The sequence below is a fragment of the Chiloscyllium plagiosum genome, unplaced genomic scaffold (assembly GCF_037043375.1).
Source record: "Chiloscyllium plagiosum isolate Xiang-an unplaced genomic scaffold, Cpla_swu_hap1 HiC_scaffold_1, whole genome shotgun sequence".
NCBI lineage: Eukaryota > Metazoa > Chordata > Chondrichthyes > Orectolobiformes > Hemiscylliidae > Chiloscyllium > Chiloscyllium plagiosum.
In genome coordinates, this window is record NW_028270139.1 from 54617131 (window position 1) to 54631593 (window position 14463).

At 37.9% G+C, this 14463-nt stretch overlaps 1 protein-coding gene across 7 annotated transcripts in view; it reads right to left on the reverse strand.

Annotated features, from left to right (window-relative positions):
* Positions 1-544: 544 nt before the first annotated feature.
* sepsecs (Sep (O-phosphoserine) tRNA:Sec (selenocysteine) tRNA synthase) overlaps positions 545-14463 on the reverse strand; it is a 63963-nt gene continuing 50044 nt past the window's right edge. For all 7 annotated transcript variants that reach the window (XM_043693756.2, XM_043693746.2, XM_043693795.2 and 4 more), the window contains 3 exons: positions 8408-8501; positions 1272-1362; positions 545-961 (listed from right to left, as the gene is read on the reverse strand). In XM_043693756.2, the coding sequence (XP_043549691.1) occupies positions 643-961; positions 1272-1362; positions 8408-8501 (504 nt within the window). In that variant the 3' untranslated portion in view covers positions 545-642. The remainder of the gene's footprint in view (positions 962-1271; positions 1363-8407; positions 8502-14463) is intronic.

Here is a 14463-nt window from a genome sequence, read left to right on the forward strand (position 1 = left end):
TCACAAGCATCTGAAGAGCAAAGGCTTTATACTGACTAGTGCAAAGAAGAGAAGTGGTTTACTAAAGTAACTCAGGTATAAGGCAATACATCAAAAATGCTTTCAACTCTCATCGTACGAGCAGAAAAAATATAGGTAATTCCCATCCATCCTTTTGCAAAATATTATTTACACTTACAAGTTAAATGTTTACATATATTAATATAACAGCTTGTAATTAACATTGAAAACATTGCAATATCAAATTCAATACCTACACCATTAAAATGCTTGAGATAATCTCACAGTGTCAGAGCAAATTCAAAATATTTTAAATTATTTTCTTCAGTTTCCCAATAAAATCAATTTAACTTTATCTCCAGAAGACGTACATATTGTTGGTTAACATACCCCATTTGCAATGGATTCTTAACAAACAAACCCTGGTCATTTTATTGTTTTCATCACTCAGAAAACAGTTATCTTACCATTAATTCCTCAGATAGTACTCCAAATCATAACATAATTCCCTCTTAAGCTGATCAACAATTATTCATACCAAAGATGAAGTATAATGACATTTTTTATTATATTTTTCAGTCATACACTTCTGCAAGTTCACCTCTGGATTGAGCTGGAAGTACTTGGTTAATTAAAGGGGTATCAAATAGGATGATTTACCATATCAGTCGGGATTTTTAGACCAATTTGAACATTTTCCATCAATTCTGCTGTATCATCATCTTCAATATTTGCTGACATTTCTTTTTCAAGATCCATTTCAGCTCCTGAAATGCCTTTCTCTTTCAGGAGGATCTTGAGACACTTGTCCAGTTTCTTAATAAAAAGATCCACATCTTGTCTTTTTATTCCAACTGCTGATGCAGCATTCAGATAAGGGCATGGATAGCGATTAGTGTGTGACATAAATCCTTGGAAAGTATATCCGTTTATAGTTTGTTCTGAGCCAACAGGAACAACTCTGAGACAAGAGAAAGAAACAATGTGGTACTAGCCCAAGCAATATTTACATACATGTTCTATGTGAACAAGAAATATTGCACTACAGACAAAATGTAAAATTTGAATAATGTGGCAACAAAGTACAAAATAAATTTTTTTAAAAATCCTTCCACTTATATACAAGGTGAGGAGAGTATTTCGAATGATAAATATGAGTGTATGCAGCTCACATTTCCAATAGAGCTTTTCATGCTCCTCATATGAAAAGGAAAACAAAGCATTAGTCAATCAATAAGTGCATTAAGAGTGTGAATTACTCATCAACTCACCTGGCTCCAGATACTAGTCTAGTGAAAAGCATAGATCCAAGCTGTGTGACAGCCTTATCATTGTGTTTATGGAATCTTTTCAAGGACATTGCTGAAAGAAGTAGAAAAGCAAGGAACAATGAGGTGGCCATACAGTGTGATGCTTCACATAAACCAAATAATGTGTGTTTCAATACTGAACGTATCAGTTAAAAAAAAAACACTGCTGCAATGCAGGAGATGGTAACAAAAGAACAGACAGTGGGCTTAAATAGAATCAATTTCCTGTACACGAACTGTCAATCACAGGCTCTGGCAGGGACTGAATAAAAGTAACTAAATTTTCTCGAGACAATTGACAAATAACAAATGAGAAACACCGTCATTGAAAGGGCACGCCCACTTCATCACATTGCAACAAGAAACAGTATCTAGGCTCCTAAAGAATTTGCTTGGTAACAACATCAGGGAATATTTAATAATTATTTTTAAAAGTTGAATTTTTTCTGACAATAAGCACCAAGATTTTTACCGACTGGTTGTCCATTACTCACTTGAATAAAGTGATTGAATATGAGGTGGAAGAAGCACTTTGGTTACTTCTTGATGCTCAAGCATAACCTGAAGCAATTTTCAAGTGAATCAATTAATGGGTCTTGTCCCTACGACTGATCCAGGGAGATCTGGGTTCAAGTCCTACCCGATCCAGAATTGTGTACTAACACCTCTGAACAGGTTGATTAAAACATATAAAAAGGTGAGCAGTTTTAGACTTGAAACAGATAGGAGATTGGTTAAATATGTAAATTGCATACATGGCAATCTATTAGCCTAATTGTAATTGTTAGCTACAAATGAGTAGAGCATGCAGCACCTCTCCGTGACCTGGACTGGGATGCCTAAACAACAGTCAATAAAAGGGACTGCTGGATTCTGCTTAAAGAACAGACCAAGATCCTTCTTTGTGTGTTGTGCCAGGAAAAGTAGAGTAACACACAAAATAAACATAAAAAATAGTGGCAATACACAGCAAGTTGGGGAGAGAAATGGAGTTAACAATTCAGGACACAACCCTATCTCAGAACTCACATCAGCCATGGATAATTTTAAGTAGTGTGAAATCTTTCTTTTATTGACTATTTACTTAAAGCCCCTTTAGAGTGACATGTGTTCACCATTCTTCACATACAAGTTTATGTGACTGAGAAATATTACATTACAGAAAACATTGAAAATTTGAATAATGTGGAAACAAAATACAAAAGAAATGGTGTAAATCTTTTTAAAATATCCTTCTACATATATACAAGGTGAGGAGAGTATTTCTAATGATATGAGTGTATTTCCAACAGAGCTTTTCATGCTTCTCATATGAAAAGGAAAACAAAGCACAAGTCAATCAATGTGGTGCCAAGCATTTTCAGTGAGATAAATTACTTTATGATTCAATAACAAAGTGTTGCTTTATAAGCAAGCCCCTCTTGAGTTGTCTCTTTAGAAACATTAAATTTGTCATGTACATGTAGAACTCAACCCTTCCCGTATTAGGGCATGGTTTGTAGATAGTCATGTACCCTGTAACTGATGGCAGAAAATTAATAGAAGTGATCAGGGTTTCAGCTGCTTTTTAGAGAGTCTGAAACATTGCCTACATTTCAGAAGGCCCACTGCATTAATTGGCAGGATGCTGTCAATGAATGGGTTCTGTGTGAAAGAGGAAAATAGTCAGAAGAGTGTGTGGGAGGGCAGCTCTCAGCAGGACTCCCTGCCTTCCCTGTGCTGGGTCTTCCAATCAGCCATGAAATGCCTGATATTGAGAGACCCTCCCATCATGGACCCCCCTGGAAGAACCTCAACAGGACTTGCTTTTTGGGGTTCCCATGTGGTAAATCATAAAGCCTGATGCTGGATGAACACCAACGGTGGTGAGATGACACCCTAGAAGATGGAATTAATTTCCCACTTAAGGGTCTCAAATTGGCAGCAAAGAGAGAAGGTTGTCCACAAGCTTTCCCAGCCTGATCTACAGAGACAGACAATGGGGAATTGAAGGGATCCCGATCAATTACCCTCCAGCCTGGCTAAACTGCTCCCTCTCCCTACCCCACATCACCACCGAACACATCTCCAGTATGTCATTACATATCAGCCCTAACGTTGTCAGCATGTGTCTGATAATTTTTCCAATCTACAAGTGCACCAGTTACAATAATAAATGCCACTCAGTTTTCAAGAGGGTTAATCAAATTAGTCATTAAACCAAATTGAGAAAACTAATCATGTTTAAGTTATAAATACTAAAGTTATGTACTATAATATCATGCTACAATGAATGTTTATATGGCAATTAAACTAGTATTTTGATGTCATAAAATTATAATTACTTTGGAATAACATTTACACAATCTAAGGCAAAAATAGCATAGATTGAGCTTTTACTCTATTACTGCTGTGTTTGGAAAAAATAAATTGAATCACTTTCCAGATATGAGCACTTGAATCAGAAGGACTAGCAGCTGCAAAATATTGTGTCAGTAGCAGAGGGAGGAAAATTAGACCAACATCACCCATTTCATCAATAAGATTCCTGCTAGCAGATTGAAAAGCAAGGACATTTTCCAAGGAATGATGGGTTGATAATTGCATACTAAAACTGAAAAATGTGAGCTGGAGTCAGCATTATGAATGCAGAATAGGTCAAATTCACATTGTTTTTCATGTTAATTCTAATCATAGCACATTTTAGATTATGTTCAAAGCTGGAAAATATTTTCCACTTGCAGCTCCATATCGGCGACATCTTCACCAAACTTCGACAAAGGTTTACACTGAGAAAGTGGCGTCATAGCTGTTCAAAATGTTGCAACAAGTTTAGTAATTAATTTGGTGAGGTGAGAAATCTGAACTTCTTTCTTTAAAAAATAGGACAAGAAGGGGAGGTCTTGGATAGTGGTAATGTGACTGGTGTAGGCCAAAGGCCCAGACTAATGCTTTGGAAACCTGGATTTAAATCCTACACTGGCAGCTAATGAAATTCAATTAATATATTTGTCATATAGAGATACTTCCAGTAATGACACTAGCATCAACTTTTTCTAAAAATGTATCTGGATCATGAAAGTCCATCCTAACCTATATGTGACTCTAGACCCTCAGCAATGTATTGACTTCAGGATTGTATAAAAAAAAGGGAGATGTATAACACGTATAAAAGGAGCAGAACAATGGAGGCCCTAGAGGAGTATAGAAAGTACAGGGGGGATCCCAAGAAAGCAATTAGAAGAGCAAAGAAAATAAAAAAAAGCTGATGGACAGGATTAAGGAGAATTCCAAGATATTCTACAAGTACATCAAGGAAAAGAGAATAACAGTCGGGCATATCCCCAGGACCAGATGAGTTGTATTCCAGTCTGTTGTGGGAGAAGAGTAAGGAAATTACTGGGGCCCTGACCCAAATTTTCAAACTGTCCCTGGCCATAGGAGAGATGCCAGAGGACTACAGGACAGCTAATGTGATTCCTCTTTACAAGAAAGTTGCTAGAGATAGACTAGGAAACTATAAACCAGTGAGTGTAACATCACTGGTAAGGAACCTATTGGAGAAAATAGTGAAGGACAGGGCTAGCTGGGTGTGCAGCAGAAGGACATTGAACATAGAACATAGAACATAGAAGAATACAGCGCAGTACAGGCCCTTTGGCCCTCGATGTTGCGCCGATCCAAGCCCACCTAACCTATACTAACCCACTATCCTCCATATACCTATCCAATGCCCGCTTAAATGCCCATAAAGAGGGAGAGTCCACCACTGCTGCTGGCAGGGCATTCCATGAACTTACGACTCGCTGAGTGAAGAACCTACCCCTAACTTCAGTCCTATATCTACCCCCCCTTAATTTAAAGCTATGCCCCCTTGTAATACCCGACTCCATACGCGGGAAAAGGTTCACACTGTCAAGATAGAGTGTTAAATATTAAATTAATTTCCATTTAGAGAGGCATGGTTTGATGAGATTTAGTCAACATGACTTTGTTAGAGGACATCATCCCTAACAAATCCAGTGCAATTTTCAAGGAGGTAACCAAGTGATTGGATGAGGACAGTTGATATAGTTTATATGCATTTCAGAGGTGAAGCTTTTGACAAGGTCCCACATGGAAATGATAAAGAAGATACAAGCTCATGGGATCCAGAGTAACTTTGCAAGTTGGATTCAAAATTGGCTTAGTGATAGGACTCAGAGGGTGGTGGTAAAGTCAGTTTGTGTGACTGGTGCCCAGTGTGCAGTGGTGTACCTTGGATCAGTGCTGGGTCCCTTATTATTTGTGTTATTTATAAATGACGTAAATGAGAATGTGGGGGAATGACAAGGAAGTTTGTAGATGACACAAAAATTGTCCAGGTGGTTGACAGTGAAGTGGAAGGTGTTAAACGGATTGATCAGATGGGCAGATCATTGGTAGATGGAATTTTACCCTGATTATTTTGGAAGACGTAATAAGACAAGGGACTACTCAACAAAAGATAGTACAGTAGGAAGCTCAGAGGAACAGAGGGATCTTGGGTTGCTTGTCCACAGATCCCTAAAGGTGGCAGGGCAGGACAGGTAACAGATAGTTAAGAAGGCATGCATCTCACCTGCCTTTATCAGTGTGGCACTGATTATAAGAGCAAAGGGGTCATGTTGGAGTTGTACAGAACTCAGGACAGGCCACAGCTGGTGTATTGTAAGCAGCTCTGATCACCACACCATCAGAAGGATGTGATTGCACTGGAAGAGGAGATTCATCAGGTTGTTGCCTAAGATGTTGCATTTTAGCTGGGAAGAGAGACTGGATAAGCTCGGGTTTTTTCCTTGGAGCAGAGAAGGTTTAAAGATGCACAAAATGTGTGAGGGGACATGGACAGGGTGAACAAAGGAGTCACTAACAAGGGGGCATAATTTTAAAGTGAAAGACAGGAGATTTATAGGGGATTTGAGAAACAACATTTTCACCCAGAGGGTGGTGAAAATCTGCCTGGGAGGGTGACTAAGGCAGGAAACCTCTCAACAAGTACTTGGATAAAAAGTATAAAAAAGTGCTGACGTGTCATAACATTCAAGGCAATGGGCCTAGTGCAGGAAAGTAGGACTTGCGTAGGTTGCAGTATATTTTTGGTGGTACAGACATGATGGGCTGAATAGCCTCTTCTGTCCTATGACTCTTAACTGACCATGAAATGGCACAGCAAGCCACTCAGTTAAAGCACAAATAGGGGTGGATGACAAATATTGGTTTGACCAGTGATGCCCATATCCCATGAATGAGAAGAGACAGGTACAAATCCTACTCGCTGTAATGTTGCTCTCACTTTTTTACTGAAATCACAAAGGAGGAAATGGGCTTACAGTCCAATATAATATTAAAAAACACCCGCAGATCCTGTCACATGATTTAGTAATAACATTTTCACAATATAAGATCAAAATACTGTATATGCTGGAGATTTAAAATAAAAACAGAATGTCCTGGAGAAACTCAGCAGTTCTGGCTGCATCTATGAAGACAAAAAAAGAGTTAACATTGCATGTTCCAAAAAAAGAGTTAAATTAGACTTAAAAGACTCATTCTGTTCCTCTCTCCATAGATGTCCCCAGATCTGTTGAATTGCTCCATCACTTGCTGTTTTGATTTATAATAGCATTTTTCTGCTTTACATTAGCATTACTTTAACAGTCAGAAAACAAGATTCAAGAATTTAAGTCTTTATCTTGACTAACTGGGCTGTATCATAATATTATTCACACCTAAGTTCAAAAACATATTTGCTAATCTTATATTTATCACTGTCAATACTTAATTAATTTGGGGTACAGATGCAAGCTTAGAGCTGAGGCAACATTTGTAACTATTACCTAATAACTAATACCAACAGTTAGTGCTGCTGCCTCACAGAACCAGGTCTTCAGTTCAATTTCAGCCTTGAATGACTGTCCATGTGGAATTTACATGTTCTCCCTGTGCCTGTGTGGGTTTCCTCCAGTTTCCCACCACAGTCAAGGATGTGCAGGTGAGTTGAACTGGCAATGCAAAATTGTCCCATGATGTACAGGCTGGGTAGATTAGCCATGGTAAATGCAGGATTACAGGGATAGGGTGGGATGCTGTTTGGAGGGTCCACTTAGACGTGATGGGCCGAATGGCCTCTATGTACACTGTAGGGATTCTATGATTCTACTTAAGTCCTTCAAATGGATTACGAGCTTGTTAATGCTTTGTAAGAATTGTGATGAATAAACAAATGAAGGTTAATGATAAAGTAAGACATGTTCTGAATCACACTTTTGGGACTAGATTTCTAGCCCACTGGGCAATCTAAGGCAATGTTATACAAATACAAGTCTTGCTTTTTATAATCAAGGTTCCAACTAAACTGTGAAAATGCTCAATGTTGTGTTATAGTGACCTCTAGTGCTACAAAAAATAGTAAATACCAAACAATGTTCCAATCACACTGGTTCTGCTGAAACATTATCGACCTGAAACATTATCTCTGTTCATCCCTACAGATGGTTGCCTGATCAGCTGCATGTTCACCAGCATGCTCTGCTTTTATTTCATATTTCCAGAGTCATCCTATTTGCGTTTTGTTCCGCTAAAAGCTTTTCTTAAAATTCTGTCAATCTCTTTCTCAATAATAATGGATACGCTGCTTAACTAACTACTGACAGCCCTCCAACAAAATCACTCGTAAGTTACACCAACAGTAACTCAACATTTCATGTTTTGCACCAAGTTCGGCTACTTGAAATGTTTGTATGTCTAGGCTGGCATTGCAAATGCTTGATCCCTCTTAAACTAAAGCTTCTTAATTTAAATGATTGCAGTAAATGCTTAGTGGTACTGAACTTCAACATTGATAAAAGGAGACTAGAAGTTGAAGCTTTTCATTTTGCACTCTTCCGAGCTAGAACATAAGAAACTGACTTGAAATTATTTGTTACCTTTAATTAACATTATGCAAAATAAGGCTTCCCGAACTGCAAATTTATTTTGATTAAATTGTAGAATAACTTTATTTTTAAAAACTGTTTCAAAGTATTTTGAATTAATTCAGTGAAATGTACACAAAAATGATTACCGTTATTTTAAAGAGAAAGAAAAATCAGCTTTACCTAAAGAAATAGCGTTGTTTGGAGTCCCCAGAAGCCTTTCATTGTGAGCTTCAGACAACTTCTTTAATTCAGTTGAAAGGTAAGTGAACATTTCCTGCAATAATACAAATTAAATCAAGGAGTAAATAAAATGATTTACAATCATGACTGTTGAATATTTCTCTTCTATGTTAACTTCCATTCAACCACCCGTACTGTCTGCAGCATTTTTAAGAGTTTTTTTGTTGTTCAATCTTGACAATGTCTACTTGTTGCGAGCCCCAAAATGAATGTCAAAAAATGCACAGCACCATTTTGAAGAGCAAGGATTTTTTCCTGGTGTGCTGGCCAAAATGTATCGTTCAGCCAACAGTTCAAAAATGTCACTTAACCTTTTGCTGACTATGGCTGTATAAATTGGTGCCACATTTCCATGTATGCAACAGTGACAATAGCCTCGTTTATACATCGAATTACACCAGTGCATTTTGAATATGGTGGGCAGCATCAAACTGTGGCATCCTTGGCCTTATTCTCAGTCCTCAAATTTTTGTTGGTGAGGATAGAGGTATGGATAGTGAGCCTACACACCCTCCATTCCCAATCTGGGTATCTCCACTGTGAAGGTTGTCGTCTCTTAGCTCCTGCAATTTTTATGTTATTGGCCAACTTCTCTATGACACAGAGTCTTGGAGCAGAGTCTAATTTTGTCTAACAGGATTATGAGAGTGAAATAGCAACTGCTCTGCCCAAGATCGTAAGAAATTACAGAGAATTGTAACACAGCCCAGTCCATAGCCCAGTCCATCACGAAAACCAGCCTTCCTTCCATTGACTCAGTTTATACTTCCTGCTGCCTTGGGAAAGCAACCAAAGTAATCAAAGGTCCCTCCCAGTCTGGTTATACTCTCTTCCTCGCTCTTCCATCGGGCAGAAGATACAAAAGTTTGAAAACATATGCCAAAAGATTTAAAAACAGCTCCTCCCCTGCTGTTATCAGATTTAAGAACAGACTCTCATGTATTAGAACTGATCTTTCTCTGCACCTTCTCTGTAGCTATAATGCTATATTCTGCACTTTGTTCTATTACCCTGATGTACTTATTTAAGGTATGATGTGTCTAGTTAGCACATAAAACAATAGTTTTCACTGTATCTCAGTACATGTGACAATAATAAATTAAATCAAATCAAAAAATTTACACTGATGCCAAGAAGTATTGTTTTCATTTGACCGACATTTCTATAAGGTTATAAGAAGTTATTTTATGTTTAATCTCTTTCTTAATGTCTCAAAGACTTTTTGCACAAGGTTAACAAGGTGTCAACTTCTTAAAGCTTCTGTTATTGTTTTAGTGGTATGTTTTGTTGAGTTTTGTACAGTGTCAAAGGAACACAAATTGTTTTTGTGTTGGCAGGGTGAGTGGGTAGGGGATAATAAAGTATAAGGACTGAGGGCTAGAAAATCTATGATGTAACCAAACAACTGGAATGGACACCAGAGTGGACCTTTAAGCCAGACCAAACTGGCACTCAGCATTTCTGATGTCACATCCAATCTGTTTCTCGTGGCAATGAACTCAACTTGGCCGGAATGAAAATTGCACATATTGAGATATTTTATACTGAGGTGGGTCTCCAAAGCAAGAAAATTCCCACACGCAACTTGAAAATATGACCCTACAACTCAAAAATAACATTTTCATTGTTATGCAATTTGGGACACCCCAACCGATGTACAGTTCCAAGTTCTCTCTTCCTTGAAATGTTATTTGAGTGGTTTCATTTTTTATTGGTCAAAGCACTCAACATTCATCAATTCCGAGGACATAAGGGTAAATTATATCATCACCAACACACACACTATAGCTTTATTCCCAATGATATAACATATTAAATTGGAGAGCAAATAGAAATTTAGATTTCTTATATTGTTGAGGCTTACTCAAAACATCACTGTTAAAATTAGGCAACAGTATGTTGAACTTTCCAAATATCATTAAGTATGGAAATTTATGGACAAATTTATGATCAACTGGTCCAAATAAAACATAAGTTAGCCATTTTGCTAACATTTTGCATACTAGATGGCATCCATAACAACTATATTAACAAGCTTAACTTCAAGCTGAAGAAGCCAAAATAAATTGAGTAGAAAAACATATATCCTTATTGATCTTCCTAATTTGTACACATTGACATTTATTGCAATACAAATGAAAACTTAAAAGAGTTGCCTAAAAACTCAATTGCAAAAGGATTGAAAGCAATAATCAATTACTGTGTGTTCTCATAATTTACTGCATCCTTTAACTGCTGGACAAAGCAGCACACCACATTTACAAATCATATTATATTGCTTTTAACAATGCCATACAAATATGCAGAAGTTAAAAGAAAACATGGCATACAGCCTAGTCAGACACTATAGCATTCATTCTTTTTCTAAGTTAAAAATCACACAACACCAGGTTATAGTCCAACAGGTTTAATTGGAAGCACACTAGCTTTCGGAGCGACGCTCCTTCATCAGGTGATAGTGGAGGGCTCGATCGTAACACAGAATTTATAGCAAAAATTTACAGTGTGATGTAACTGAAATTATACATTGAAAAATTGATTGTCTGTTAAGCCTTTCATCTGTTAGAATACAGTGATAGTTTCACTTCTTTCATGTGTAAATCTCAAAACCCTTTTTTTAAAGTTGCATTCTCGGGTTAGCTGTTAACAATGGTGATAGCTAGACAATATCACCATTGAAGGTGTTAGCCCCCTGTGTTCTCTGTCTATGACCTGATGTTTAGATTGATTCCAATCTAAAAAGTGAGATAACAGAGTTTTACATAAATTTATGCAGTTTTTGAGCTCAGAGTTCTACATGAATGCATGCAGTTTTTGAGCAAAGTACAATGTAACTCTGCAAGTACAAATTCACCCCACAAAATATATGTGTGCATGTGGGTCTTTGTCTGTCTGTGTGTGTGTGTCTGTCTGGGGTGGGGATTGAGTGTGTGAGAAAGTGTGTGTGTGTGTGTAGTGAGTGCAGAGTGTCTTAAGTCTGTGAGGGGGTGCATGTGTGAGTGTGGGAGTGTATGTGTCTATAAGGGTGTGTGTGGATGTCTGTGTGCACGTCTGTGTGTACCTGTATCCGTGTGTATGTGAGAGTGTGTATGTGTAGGAATATCTGTGTGTGTGTGTGTAGTGCAATGGTGATCACCTGTAATGTGACATGAACCCAAGGTCCCGGCCATATGTCTATTGATGTTGGCACTATTAGAAAAACAGACTGATACGAAAAAATCCAATTCACTGAAATTGCTTCATCTAGTCCCTTAAGTATTTCATTTTATTTGTGCTTCATCCTTTATGTCAGCAAAATGTTTCCATTCAACAGTTTGAGAAATCAGTAATGCAGCACAAATCCTATATGGATATATGTGAACAGGCACTCCGAAATACCTTGCACCATTTATTTTCACTACCATATTTTGTTTTAATTAACAACATTTGACAAGTTCTTGTAAGTTTGGACTTATTGTATGGACTTTTTACATGCAAGCAAGCTTTTTTAGAGCTGCAAAATTGTAGTTACGAGGAGAAATTGGAGAGGCTGGGTCTGTTTTCTTTGGAACAGACAAGGCTAATGGGTGACATGGTTGAGGTATACAAAATCGAGAGAGGTAGAGATAGACCAGAGAAGAAGAATCTGTTTCTCTTGGCAGAGAGTTCAAAAACCAGGCATCATATATTCAAGTTAAATGGCAGAAGGATTAGAGGGCACATGATGAAAAACCTTTTTACACAGAGGGTGGGAGGTCTCTGCAGTTCATGCCTGAGTTGGTGATGGAGAAAGAGATCTTAAACTCTTCTAAAAGGTACCTGGATCTACACCTTAAGTACCGTAAGCTGCAGGGCTGTGGGTTGTGTGCTAGAATATAGAATTAGAAAGGGCATTAGGGTGTCTTTGAGTCAGCATGGACAGATGGGCCAATTGGCCACTTTTTGTGCAGTATCATTTTTGTGGTGCTATGGTTCATAGTCACAAAGATTTCCTTAGTTCAACCAGAAGTGTCTATTAAAGATACAGATGAGGAGAACTTTTTCACTCAGGGGGTGGCGAATCTGTGGACTTCTTTACCACAGAAGTAGATTCCAGGCCGAGAAAAGCCGATTTCTGATCATTAAGGGAATGAAGAGATATGTGGATAAAGCAGGAAAGTCAAATTGACAATAATCAGATCAGTCATGATCGCACAGAATTATAGAGCAGATTCGATCGGCCAAAAGGCCTCTTCTGCTCCCACGTTTTACGGTCCGAAAGGTCCAGATCCAACTGAGCACCTTTCATCTCCAAACGTTAGAAATCTAAACAAGTCCTCTAGTTATCTCCATAATCTCTCATATGTCCTATAGTACCATACAACCCTCTAACCATCCCCCATTGCCCCAATACCAACTTAGTGCCTTCTTTTACCAACACCACTTTGCCCCTTCACCTATTATGCCAACTCTTTGAATAGCCTCAAGAACTCAGGCACAGCGAAGAAAAAAATATAATTTTATTACTTAAAATTTCTATGTTGCAAACTACATTTTATTGAGAAAAGCACTCCCATTATAAAAGTGCATTCTGACATTCTTTGACAGGTTGACACTGGTGACAGTTCTTTACACTTGGATGCTTTTAGGTACTTCTTGATGGATCTTTGCAAGCTGGATAGTTCCAAGGGGTTTATGTACCTTTTACATATAATCTTCTCCATAGTTAACTGTCCCAAAGGGGAACTGACTTCTTTCCAAATGATCCCCGACTCCCATCCCCAAAGGACGACTGACGCAACCCAAATGATCTATGACCCCAGCCCCAAGGTATCCTCGAATTATAACTATGCGGACCTCTGAAATCTCCAGAGGGTTTTTCCTGACTACTCAAAGGAAATGCACAGAAAACAGACCTGCTCTTCCCTAGTCTAATCCTTACTCTCCAGGCAAGAGGGATCCCAAAATTCGATTTCAGTGAAGGTAGCCAGTCATTAAATGGATAGCTGCCTCCGAAAACAGTGCATGAGTGACTAACAGGCTGCCTTGAATCCTGCCACTGTAAAGCAGAGATACTGGGTTTGGGGGCACAATTTAGATTTGTGATTTAATCTTGTATTATTACTGAAATAGCACTCAATTGCGCAAGTTTGCAAATACTTTGTATGTACAGCGTACTTTTATTTAATTGTTTGCCCGGATTATGGGTATATTTCATTTGGTCACATTACTAGTTCAGCAATTTCCACAAAGTGACCAAACTAAACTGGCTTTCTTGTTCAAATCTAGACAAATTCTGCTTTTACTGATTTGGCGATGCTGGAGTTGGACTGGGGTGTACAAAGTTAAAAATCATACAAAACCAGGTTATAGTCCAACAGGGTTTAATTGGAAGCACTAGCTTTCGGAGCACTACTCCTTCAACCACCTGATGAAGGAGCAGCACTCCGGAAGCTAGTGTGTTTCAATTAAACCTGTTGGACTATAACCTGGTGTTGTGTGATTTTTAACTCTGCTTTTACTGACTGTCTTACATGCACGATAAAAATGCATATCTACATCATTCTGACAATTTTTATATCAAATTAGTCATGACACTGATCATGTCACATTCCCAAATTCACAGAATGTAAAATTCTCAACTAAGATACCATTGAATGTTTTTTCTCTCTTAGTGGATTATTTCTTTGGGGATGAATAGATTTCCTCATAAGCCATATTAAAAAAATCCTAATCAATCACTTTTTAGATTCATAAATCTTCTGCACAATATTCCCAGCCGTGCACATTCCTTACTGTTAACTCTGTAACTGCTAATTTATTTTTAATAAATATGCATTTCATTGCAACTGTTTATTGCTTCCACACTATTAAATCTCCATGAATTCTAAATAAAGAATAGTGACTGTCTGACTACAGGACATCTGCGTAAATGACGTCGTTAATGAACATTTAATGGGACTTAGAAAATTAATCTAATTGTGCCATTTTATCTTAATACGATCCCTCCACAAGCCAAACTGAATTGATCTAGTTTA